The 11,093-nt window shown below is 46.2% G+C and overlaps 1 protein-coding gene across 1 annotated transcript in view; it reads right to left on the bottom strand.

The window, feature by feature from the left end:
* Positions 1-4,439: 4,439 nt before the first annotated feature.
* Myo5c (myosin VC) overlaps positions 4,440-11,093 on the bottom strand; it is a 69,828-nt gene continuing 63,174 nt past the window's right edge. Inside the window, exons 39-41 of the mRNA XM_051197956.1 lie at positions 8,505-8,679; positions 7,996-8,076; positions 4,440-6,137 (exon numbers count right to left, since the gene is read on the bottom strand). Of these exons, the coding sequence (XP_051053913.1) occupies positions 5,985-6,137; positions 7,996-8,076; positions 8,505-8,679 (409 nt within the window). The 3' untranslated portion in view covers positions 4,440-5,984. The remainder of the gene's footprint in view (positions 6,138-7,995; positions 8,077-8,504; positions 8,680-11,093) is intronic.

Genomic DNA, 11,093 nt, shown 5'->3' with positions numbered 1-11,093 from the left:
GGCTAAGACACCATGGGGTGGCTTGGACAGAGATTAGGAAAGAGGAGGAACTGGACTCGAAGGGGAGATGGCTAGCATATGGCTTCAGTTTCCTTTGGGGGGTTGCAGTGCTTTGTTGAAGAAGGTTACCAGGGAAGGAAGCAGGCAGCCCAGTCCTGCTGATTTAATAGCTGTCCCAGAGAGAGCCCCATCTTAAGATTCAAGGAAATTACCCATGAGCGTACTACGGGGTCACTGGACTAAACATGCCAACAAAGGAGAGCAGAGGAGGTGTGTTTTGGTTGGAGGTGACACTGGAGATACTTGGAAGAGTGCTTTATAGATGTGGGCAACGTTGTGGCCCGCTATACCTGAAGATGAGGTGACAAGGGAGTAGAAGGCAGACCCTTAGGGACAGAGATCACAAGGGAGCAGATACTGACTGCCCCAGAGGGCATAGCTGACGCCTCCTGCGGCCTCTTCCCAGGGAGGCAGAGAACAGGGGGTTGAACAGTGGTTTCAAAGTCAGAGAGAGAGAGAGCTACCTGTCAAACTGTGAGGCTTGTCACAAAGAGTGAGACATAGGGACAACGGGCTGGGATGATGGCTCCATCAGGGAAGTGAGCGTGAAGACTTGTCTTTCATCCCCAGAGTCCAAGCAAAGAGAGACAGAGAGACAGAGAGAGAGAGAGAGAGAGAGAGAGAGAGAGAGAGAGAGCTTGGGGCATGGTGAATGTCTGCAGCTTCCCAGCCGTGCAGGGGCTCTGCCAGTCTCAAGGACGAGCTGAGACATCAGGTAATAGCATTAGGGAGCAGTCTCTCAACCGCATCATCCAGGGATTTGTTCTCCCTGAAGTAGGTCAGGGAGAGAACTGCTGTGGGGAGCTGACCCACAGGAAGAGATTGTGTCCTAAGAGGAAGTGACTCTCAAGGACTGAAGGCCAAGAGCATCTCCAAGGGACAAACGCCATACAGAAATAGGTCAGGGGGAAGGTGGTTACGGGAAATGAAAAGGGGTGTTCCAAGTTTGAATAGAGACGATATTACTTTTCTTAGTCTAAATTCCAAGTCACAGGAGGTATTTATAATGTTCAGTATAAATAACTAGAAACAGAAGGACGTGGAAATAATGACCTCTGTGCTCTGTAACAGGTCCTGGGCCTGTTCACGGGTCACATTCTCTCAGAGTCTTCATAAGCATAGCTACTTTAAAGGATCAGGGCGTGGAAGGGCTGGTGAAAGGCTTCGAAGGTGTGTGGAGGTGCCAGGCCTGACAAGCTTGAGTCTGATTCCCAGAACCTACTCGGTTGAAGGAGAGAACCCACTCCCAAAAGTTGTTCCGTCCTCCACATGCATGGCGTGCTCATGTCCACACATGTTCACACAGAATAAAAAATAAATGTCAGAAAAAATTGGGAGGAGAGGCTGGGGGTGTAGCTCCATTGATAGAGTGCTTGCCTAGCATGCTCAAGACCCAGAGTTCAATCCCTGGCACTGGCAAAAAACAAAAACAAAAACAAAACAGAACAAAAATAAAATGTCCCCTGCATTGAAAACATATAGAGTGTCTGAAGCAGCATTGCTATTAGGTAAACACACAGACTATGCAAATGTCCACCAAGGGAAGAGGAGGTAAACCAAATACGGTGTGTCTAGGAGGCAGTTATTTGGCAGTAATGAAGGATGAGGCCCTGAGTGTCACTGCAGTGAACACTGGAAACATCTTGGTGTGGAAGGAGTTGGACAAAGACGTCCACATGGTCCACGCGGTCCCATTACAGGAGTGTCCAGGACACACAAGGCCACCAAAAGCCCGTCTGTGGGTGATGGCGGGTGGTGGTGGAGGAAGAGCCCGTAGTGACAGCTCAGAGACTGAGGGATTAGGGATAATGGGGCACTCGAAGTTAAATTACAGGGAAGACAGCATGCACATCCTTATGCACACATGAAAAACCACTCAAATATTTTAAATGATGAATTTTATGTTGTGGGCATTACAGCTCAAAATATTCTTTTTAAAACGTGCAAGATATCGGCTTAGGTACTTCTCAAGTGAGGCTAGTCAGGCAAAGTCTCATGCAAAAAGATGCTAGAGTCATTTGGTAAAGACAAATTAAAACCACATTTGATACTATTAGCTTATGCATGAGAATGTCTAAAATTTATATTTAGTGTGTGTGGAGAGGTCAAAGGACAACTTTTGGTAGTCAGTTTTCCCCTTTTACCATGTGGGTCCTGAATATAAAATTCTGGTTCTCAGGTTTGGTGGCAAGTGCTGGCTATGTTAGAATACCTAAAAATCAAAAAACCGAAATCCACGGGCTGGAAAGATGACTCAGTAGTTAAGAGCACTTGTAGCTTTGCCAGAGGACCCAAGTCCTGTTCCCAACACCCATATTGGAAGGTGGACAAATGCTGTAGCTACTACTCCAGGGGATCTAGCGTCCTCTTCTGGTCTCTGCAGGCAACTGCATTATCATTACCCCACTACAGGGCATATGCTTAGTTAAAAATAAACCTAAAACAAAAAAAAAACCCTGATACGCAAAGTGCAGGCATGGATGTAGGTACTTTCTTCATTGACAGAGTTGGTAACAGAAGGGTACTATGGAGAACTGGCTGGTAGGAAGGGCCTCTTAATGGTAAACAAACGTGTGTGTGTGTGTGTGTGTGTGTGTGTGTGTGAGAGAGAGAGAGAGAGAGAGAGAGAGAGAGACAGAGACAGAGACAGAGACAGAGAGAGACAGAGACATACATACAGAGAGAGAGACCCAGCAATTCTACCCCTGGGCACATGTTCAACAGAAATGCATAGTTGTTTACTAAAAATAGGTAAGACTGTCATAACAGCTTTGTTCACTAAGGGCTCCAAGCTGAAAAACCCACAAGTGCACCAGGAGTGGACTGGATTCGAGAGACAGAATATAATAAACCGGAGGTAATCCCATTAACCCACTGGAGTGGCCCATCTGTTCCATCAGCTGCACTCGGGGACTTCGGATGTTATACTGCAGCTGGACCAATTTTGAAGACTAATTAAGATTATTTTAAAGATGCTTAATTTGTTTACTGATGCCAACACTAATCTGTTTCTTAAACTCTCTTTATGATTTTGAAATAAAGTCATGAAGGTTGCAGAACAATTAAGAGTCTACACATACAGAGTAATCAGAACACACACTCTCCCTGCTGGGCACCCTCCACCGAGAAACTCTGTGACCTTGGTCTGTAGGAATCCAGACACTGCTGCATAATTGTGAGCCCAAGTTCCCTGAGGTCAGAAAGTACATACCTTACAGAGCGAGGACTGCCTGGGACGGCTGGGTAGGAAGCAGGGAGGTTACTTTGTGGTATGAAGGTTGAGCCACCGGTCACCTAATCTCTTTATCTGGATATTGCAGCTCAGGGACTGCTCCTCCCATCTCCCCCCCACCCCCCTGCACACCCATGCTCACCGGGGGCCACTCACTAGCACTAGAACTCTCTGACTCTCCACATGCTTTGGACCCCTCTTTCCTTCCTGGGCCTGTTTCTCTGCTCCCCACAGGAGACAGAATTTAATTCATTTGGGGCTGGAGAGATGACTCAGTGGCTAAGAACACTAGCTGGTCTTCCAAAAGCCCTGAGTTCAATTCTCAGCAACCACATGAAGACTCACAACCATCTATAATGAGGTCTGGTGCCCTCTTCTGGCCTGCAGGGATAAATGTAGACAGAACACTGTATGCATAATAAATAAATATTAAAAAAAAACAAAAAACAAAATGATTTAATTCATTGGACCTCATGAATCTACTTCTATTCCATGGCACAAGCCTGACACGCCCCACCTTTTGTGTTGAAATCGTCTCTCAGTGATGGTCTCCCTTCCCACCTTTGCAGTGATCAAGGCTATGGGGTAAGTACCAGCCTCTTTCTCCTCTGTAAAAACCTATCAGCATCCTTAAGTCTCTTGTCCTTAAACAAGGTCCCCAAACTGACTCCTCCAACACTCGAACCCTTGCCATCTCCATGGGACCTTGCCAATTCAGTTGTCTCCTAGCACCCCAGCATACAGATAAAATGTAGAATAAGGTGGGGCTCAGCCTTCCAGGAATTTACAGACTATCAGAAGGCATGGCCAAGATTACTGGTTACAACCCAGGTAAATGCTAGAAACTGGGCATGAATCCCCAGGCAGAGAGCCAGAATGTAAGCATAATGACTCCTCGTGGGGCACAGGGGGTCAGGAGAGGGCACTAAAGTCATGAGTGAGGAGCAGAAACCCAGACAACTCCATCCTGCAGCTCCCCAGGAGTCCCAGAAACAGCCAGCACCCATGTCATACTCTGCCCCCAGTGTTTACTTCAGGTGACACTGTGAATTGTAGGGTTCTAACATCTTTCTGAACAACCATCAAGGAAGGACGCAGAACTGTCCAGTGAGAAGGTGTGTAACCTGCAATGGTGGCAACGGCTGCATGCGATTTGCTCAATAATTTATTTTATTAAGGTATTATAAAGTTCTCTTTTCATCATTTGGGTACCATTTGAAAAGGCATCACAGGTGAGTAGGATGGCGCACATGGTGGCATCAGCTTCATGACACACTGCTTCATAGTTACCCAGTCTCTCCAGAGATGACCATACTGCGGGGTCACCAGACTAGAGGGTAGTCAGGTGGCTTGGGGTGCACAGATGTGTTGGGTCTCTGCTATGGGGCGGGGGTGGGGTGGGGAGCTCATCAAGGGACTCTATTCTGAAGGGAAGGAAAATAGTTTGGGGAAAGGAGTAGCCAGTTCTCACAGAATAGGGGAAAATTAGATTTCTCAAAAGGAAGGACTTCCTCAAATCTTCAGTTTCTTCCATGAAAATACTTTAAAAGTATGTTAGAATACTGATTATTTAGAGAGAAAAAACCCACAAGTTGCATGTGTATGCATGTGTGCATATGTGCAAGTGTGTGTGTGTGTGTGTGTGTGTGTTTGTATGGTACTGGGGTCAAACCAAGGGCCAACTGCTTTATCACTGAGCTCAGACCCCACAACTAAATCTAGTTTTAAAAGAAGTAATTTTTTTTAAATTAAATGAGATTATAAAAATTATGTTGGCTGGACAGTGAGCATACTGTGGTATCACAGCTACTGGCACACACCTTTAATCCCAGCACTCAGGAGGCAGAGGCAGGTGGATTTCAGGGTTCAAGGCCAGCCTGATCTACAAATCCAGTTCCAGGACAGCCAGGACTATTACAAAGAAACATCCCATCTCGAGGCCCATCCCACACACCCGGGACAAATTATGTTGGCTGGTACAATTTTTTAAAATTTCAGAAAAGATGATTAATGGCATAAAAGCTTTGATAGTAAATTTGTTTTTAAATAGATATATACACAAAACACCTTTTTCCCTTCTGAGATGGGCTCTCATTTTGTAGCACAGGCTGACACTGAACTCGAGGTGATCCTCCTGTCTCATCCTCCTGAGTACCAGGATTACAGGTGTGTGCCACCATGCCCAACTCTCTGACCAATACTCTCTTAAAAGTTAGATGGTCTAAAGTGAACAGTTTTCTAATCCAGGGTATCTTTAGCAAGAAGAGCTAATGAGCTCCTCCTGTCAGCAACGATGGGACAAGAAGGCTTTGCTTTAGTGGCTAAGTGGGATTCTTTCATGGACCGTCCTGGCATGAGGCTCACCTGTGGCTTCATAAACATCTCTTGATTTCACAGGAACCTTAGAATCCTGGGGAGCCACAGTGCCCCCAGATTTCACTCCCGTATATGTGGGTAGGGGGAGGTCCCTGCCACAAGTTGGAATACGCAAAGGCTCTGGGAACTAAACTGAGACTTCAGGAGTTGCAGCAATAGCCTTTCCCAGGCCTGCCGGCTGCACGGCATCGCTGGAGACTGGTGAGGCGTATGTATGTTTTTCTCCACAAACTGCAGTCCATCACAACCCCAGCTCTGATGCATAACCATGTCCCTCTGCTGGACCTGCACCAGGGCTCCAGCGGGAGCTCTTCTGCTACAGTCTCCGGAGAAAGCTGAGCTTGAAGCTGCTGGGGATCTGGGTCATCTCCAGGGCATGCGGTGAGGCAGTGAAAGGAAATGTGACTTGAAATAGGTATTTGGTGTCCAGCATTAGCTGGGATGAGTCACCCCGGTTATTCAGAAGAGCCTGAGGTCAGAACCAAGGGGAGGGAGTCAGGGAACAGGTGTATTCTGGTTCACCACTACTTGGTGGTCAAGACCCATGGAAACACAACAGCTCTGCCTCCTTGAGAGAACTCAAGCAATCAGAGGAGATGGCAGCCCCAGCTGGTTGAACACACAGCCCCAGGAAGACAAGACAAGCCGATCAGGGCCTCCTGTGCAGCTTGCTCCCAGGAGGTCTCTCAACATTCTACTCCAAAAGCTCATTCCCCATAGGACAGCCTGCTGGAAATGTTTTTACCCTTTAAGAAAAATTACACTTATTTCTCTCTCTCTCTCTCTCTCTCTCTCTCTCTCTCTCTCTCTCTCTCTCTCTCTCTGTGTGTATCAGAGAACAACTTGTGGAAGTCTGTTCTTACCTACCATAAAGGTTCTGGGGATCAAACTCAGGTTTTTAGTCTTGGTAGCACACATTTTTACCTGCTGAGCCAGCTTGCTAGTATATTTTGTTCTTATGTATTTATGTACATATCAGGGTTTAACTCTAAGTTCAGATATGACTGGATCTCAAGTTTTATGTTTTTATTGAATCCATTTACATATTTATTATTTGCAAAATTTTTGGTGCCAGTATTGCTTTCTACTCTTTAATTTATTACAAATTTCTGGGTATCGTGGCACATGCCTTTAATCCCAGAACTCAGGAGGCAGAGGCAGGCAGATCTCTGAGTTCGAGGCCAGCCTGGTCTACAGAGTGAGTTCTAGGATAGCCAGGGCTACACAGAGAATCCCTGTCTTAAAAAATAATAACTACATTTTTAAAAATTAAAAATTAGCATGTGTACATGTGTATCCACCGAGGCCAAAAATGGGAGCATATGATTCCCTTGAGCTGGAGTTGCAGGCAATTGTGAGGCTCATAACATGGGTGCTGGGAACTGAACTTGTGTCTTTTGTCAGAGTGGCAAGCGCTCTTAACCCCTGAGCCATCCCTCTAGCCTTACTTTATACTCTGAATGATCATGAGGACTCCCAAGAGCTTTTGTACATGTGGGTAAAACTAGTGATATTTACCTCCTTAGTAATTAAAACAATATTTAAATATTAATAAAGTTATTAAGCTGATAACATTTTTGTTGAAACACAGTTACATTTTCAGAATGAAAACCAAAAACCAAAACCCAAAAAGACAACACAGTGAGAAGCAGGCAGTTTTCTGTTCTGTGAACCTCTTCATGTCTGTGCTGCTGTGAGATGTGTGTGATGCCTGCTTCCAGACGCAGTGTGCTGAGACAAGCTGGTCTGGATGAAGTATGAGGAAACGCCACCTCACATAGGCACAGCTTTGGCCAAAAGCCAGTTGTGCAGATTCCCGAAGGGGTTTACAGGATCCCCCAAGCACCCCCCTCCCAGTTCACCAGGAGAGAAACTTTGGACATGGTCAAGAAAAATGGGCCTGCAGGTCTGTTCCCACTGGGCTCTGTTCATTTGCACTACCTCTCAAAACAAGCTGATGGGTGAGAGGGCTCTGTGGGTAAAGGAGCTTGCTGCCAAGACCGACAACCTGAGTTCAATCCCAGGAACCCACATGATGGATGGACTCCTGTAAGTTGTCCTCTGACCTCCATTCACACATTGTGGAATGCATGTACACACACTACACACACACACACACACACACACACACACACACACACACACACTTCGCATCAGGACTGGAATGAGTGAAAAGACACCTGCTGTCTTTGAGCTGGTGTTCCACATTTCCACATGCTTGGCAACTGTGCTTCTTTCATCTTGGACTGCATCGTTTTAATCACATATCAATGTCTTTATAGAGTGTATCAGGGTCAGATTAACATGGGCACCCATAAGGAGCTCACCTGCACTTTGCGAACGAAGGATGGGGCGACTCTTTTCTCAAAGTCATCTATAGGTGTGTATGAATTGAGGATCTTTATGATCTGTGAATATTACAGAGCATGGGATCAGACCAAGACAAAGAGCAAACAGTTCTGGACATTTAGGGACCTTCAAGAAACACAGGTGGTTCTTTTAGACTATAATTTGTCTATGGAGTCACACATTGTCTGTTCCCAAGAGAACAGGAAACAAAATGAGTAGAGTGCAGGGGGCAAACAGACTGATCACATGGTCAGGTGGCAGTGAGGGACTCTTCCGTGCCAGCCTCCAAGCACCCACTCAGTAGTGCACAAGGAAATAGCATATGCGTATTTATGCCTTGAAGCCTGCAATCAGTATCCACCAAGTAGGTATCAGGTCAAAGAGGAGCAGTGACATAGGGTCAGGTGCACCACACCGTCAGCTAGGCTGGACAATGCCTCAGGATCTGGCCTTTAAGGTCGGAGAGAAGCTAGACCAGCCGGCTCACCTGCACGGCAGACAGGGAAGTGCAGCATTCGGAGATCTCCTTGGCATCGTTGTCTGTGGTCTTCTTGACCTGGAGCAACCAGGCTGCCTGGGAGAGGGGCTCTAGAGTCTCCTTGGCTGAGCTGTTCTGCAAATTCTTATCTTTAAGCCATTCTTCTAAGTAGCTGATGTTGCACCTGGAGAAAGCCAGAGGACATTTCAGCAAAGAGTGTCAAATCCCTCAGCGTGTCCTAGAGGCTGGCCAAGCTCACTACATGCTTAGGAGCCAAGTCCAGCAGTCTCACTTATAACGGAAGGGGATGACCTGGGATACTGCTTTCCAGATCACCACCATCATCAGCTGTGACACAATGGGGCAGTGTCCAGTGAGAGCCCCGTGTGGCCGGAAGATGCTGAACATACCACTTGACATGGTGATGCTGACTCTAAACAGGTTGTGAAAACATAAGTATGTATACTTTGATTCTGAGAGCAACTACTACAAAACTACACAATTAATAAATTAGAAAGACAACAAAATGGTCTAGTGACACCAAAGAGGCAGAAAAAGGAAACCAGAAGAACAAAACTCAGGAGGGTCAGAAAGAAACAATACGACGGGGACTGGAGAGATGCTCAGAGATCTGCTCTTACAGACCATGCACGCGGCAGGGACTGGGGAGATGCTCAGAGATCTGCTCTTACAGACCATGCATGCGGCGGGGACTGGGGAGATGCTCAGAGATCTGCTCTTACAGACCATGCATGCAGGGAGTTCCCAGCATGTTGGGAGGCTTACAAATATCTGTAACTCCAACTCCAGGGGGATCATTGCCTCTGGCCTCTTTGGGCACTGCACTTGCATCCACACACCCCAGTATGGACACCACACACACAATTGTAAAAAAAAAAAAAACAATAGAAATAAATTGTAAGGAAGAAAAATAACACTGTAGCTAGAACTAAATATATTGTGAATTACATTAAATTAAAATGGTCTCAACCCCTCAATTAAGAAGCACACATGGTCAGGCTGGATTGAAAAAGAAACCATGGCCCTGGCTGGAGAAAGCTCACTAGTTTAGTGATTGCTGCTCTAACAGACCTATCTGTCTGGTTTTCAGCATCTGCACCAGGCAACTCCCAACTGCCTGGAACTCCAGCTCTAGGGCATCGGTTCTCAACCTTCCTAACGCCACCCTTTAATGCAGTTCCTCGTGTTGTGGTGACCCCCAACAATAAAGTTATTTTGTAACTGTAATTTTGCTACAGTTATGAATCGTAATGTAAATATCTGATATGTGGGATATTGATTATGTGGCTCTAAAAGAGTCTAGACACATGATGAGAACCACTGTTCTACAGGAATCTGATGCCCTCTTCTGGCCTCTGTGGGTACTGCATCATATTACATTACCCCACCACCACCCATACGTGTAACTTTAAAATCAAGTTTTACAAGCACACACTTGTGTGTGCTATGGACAAGAAACTCACCTCAAATATGATATGTAGGCATGTTAAAAGTAAATGGGTAGAAAAAGATATGCTGTGAAAATACTAATCAAATAAATCTGGAGTGGCTACAGTCATTTTAAAGAAGACTTCAGAGAAGAGAAAATTACCAGGAGGGGGACATTCATAGTGACAGAACAGTTCACCCGAGCTCTGACGCCGCCACCTATCCCCTTAGTTCCTGGGAATCATCACTCTAATCCCTATTTCTAAGAGCTTAACCAATGAAGTACGACCTGTGGCGGCAATGGGATTAAACTAAAAACAATAGAAGGTGTGCACAAGGGTTATGTGGTTCCGGGAAGGAACCTGGAGCTTTGTGTATTCCAGGCAAGCACTCTGCCAGCTCAGCCATGTCCCGGGCCCCTCTGCCTTGTTTGGTCGAAGCTTGTTCAGGCTCAGAGCCATCTGCTCATGTGTGAAGTGGTAAGAGCTTGTTTCCTTTCTCAATGAAGAGCAAAAGATCTGCAAAGGCTGGTCCCTTTGAGAGTTCCTTTGCATCTAAAAACTACAATATGGCGCCATGGGATTTTGTTCAGGTGGTTTATGGGAGTCTAGAAACTCCTTTCACGAGTACTAAGAAGGCATGATGGAGTCTTTGCAGGTTATTTCTCAGCATAAAAGACTTTGTCCCCTCCCTCAAACCACAGCACACAACTATGGTCACCTCCCCAGTCCCTCACAGCACACACAGGTGTCAATTGCCTGAATATACACACATATGTTAAACATCTCTCCTATGCTATGCATTTTCTAGTCACAGGTTCCATGGCTCCTCAATTTAAGATAGGATCTATGGTCTTTAAAACTGGGTGTTGTCTTCAAGATGAACCCCAAATGCCTTCACCACCATTCTGGATGCGCCTTGTCCAGATCCAACCCACCTCTCTATGGCAGTCCTGCTGGGTCCTGCCAAACAGACTGCTGCTGCTTACCCCAGGCAGAGCTGGAGATGGACCACTCCTTTGCCTTCATCCATCTCCTGCTTGGAATGTTCCTCTTCCTCAACCTTGTCATCCAATCCTCTTCTCTCTGGTTTCCCCAATGCATCTGCCCTTAGGTTCGTTCCTCCCTGGGCATCCCCATACCTCCTGCT

This window comes from Phodopus roborovskii, unplaced genomic scaffold (genome assembly GCF_943737965.1).
Source record: "Phodopus roborovskii unplaced genomic scaffold, PHOROB, whole genome shotgun sequence".
NCBI classification, from domain to species: Eukaryota; Metazoa; Chordata; class Mammalia; order Rodentia; family Cricetidae; genus Phodopus; species Phodopus roborovskii.
Note: the sequence above shows the minus strand (reverse complement) of the source record. Positions and strands in the feature narration are given on the sequence as shown.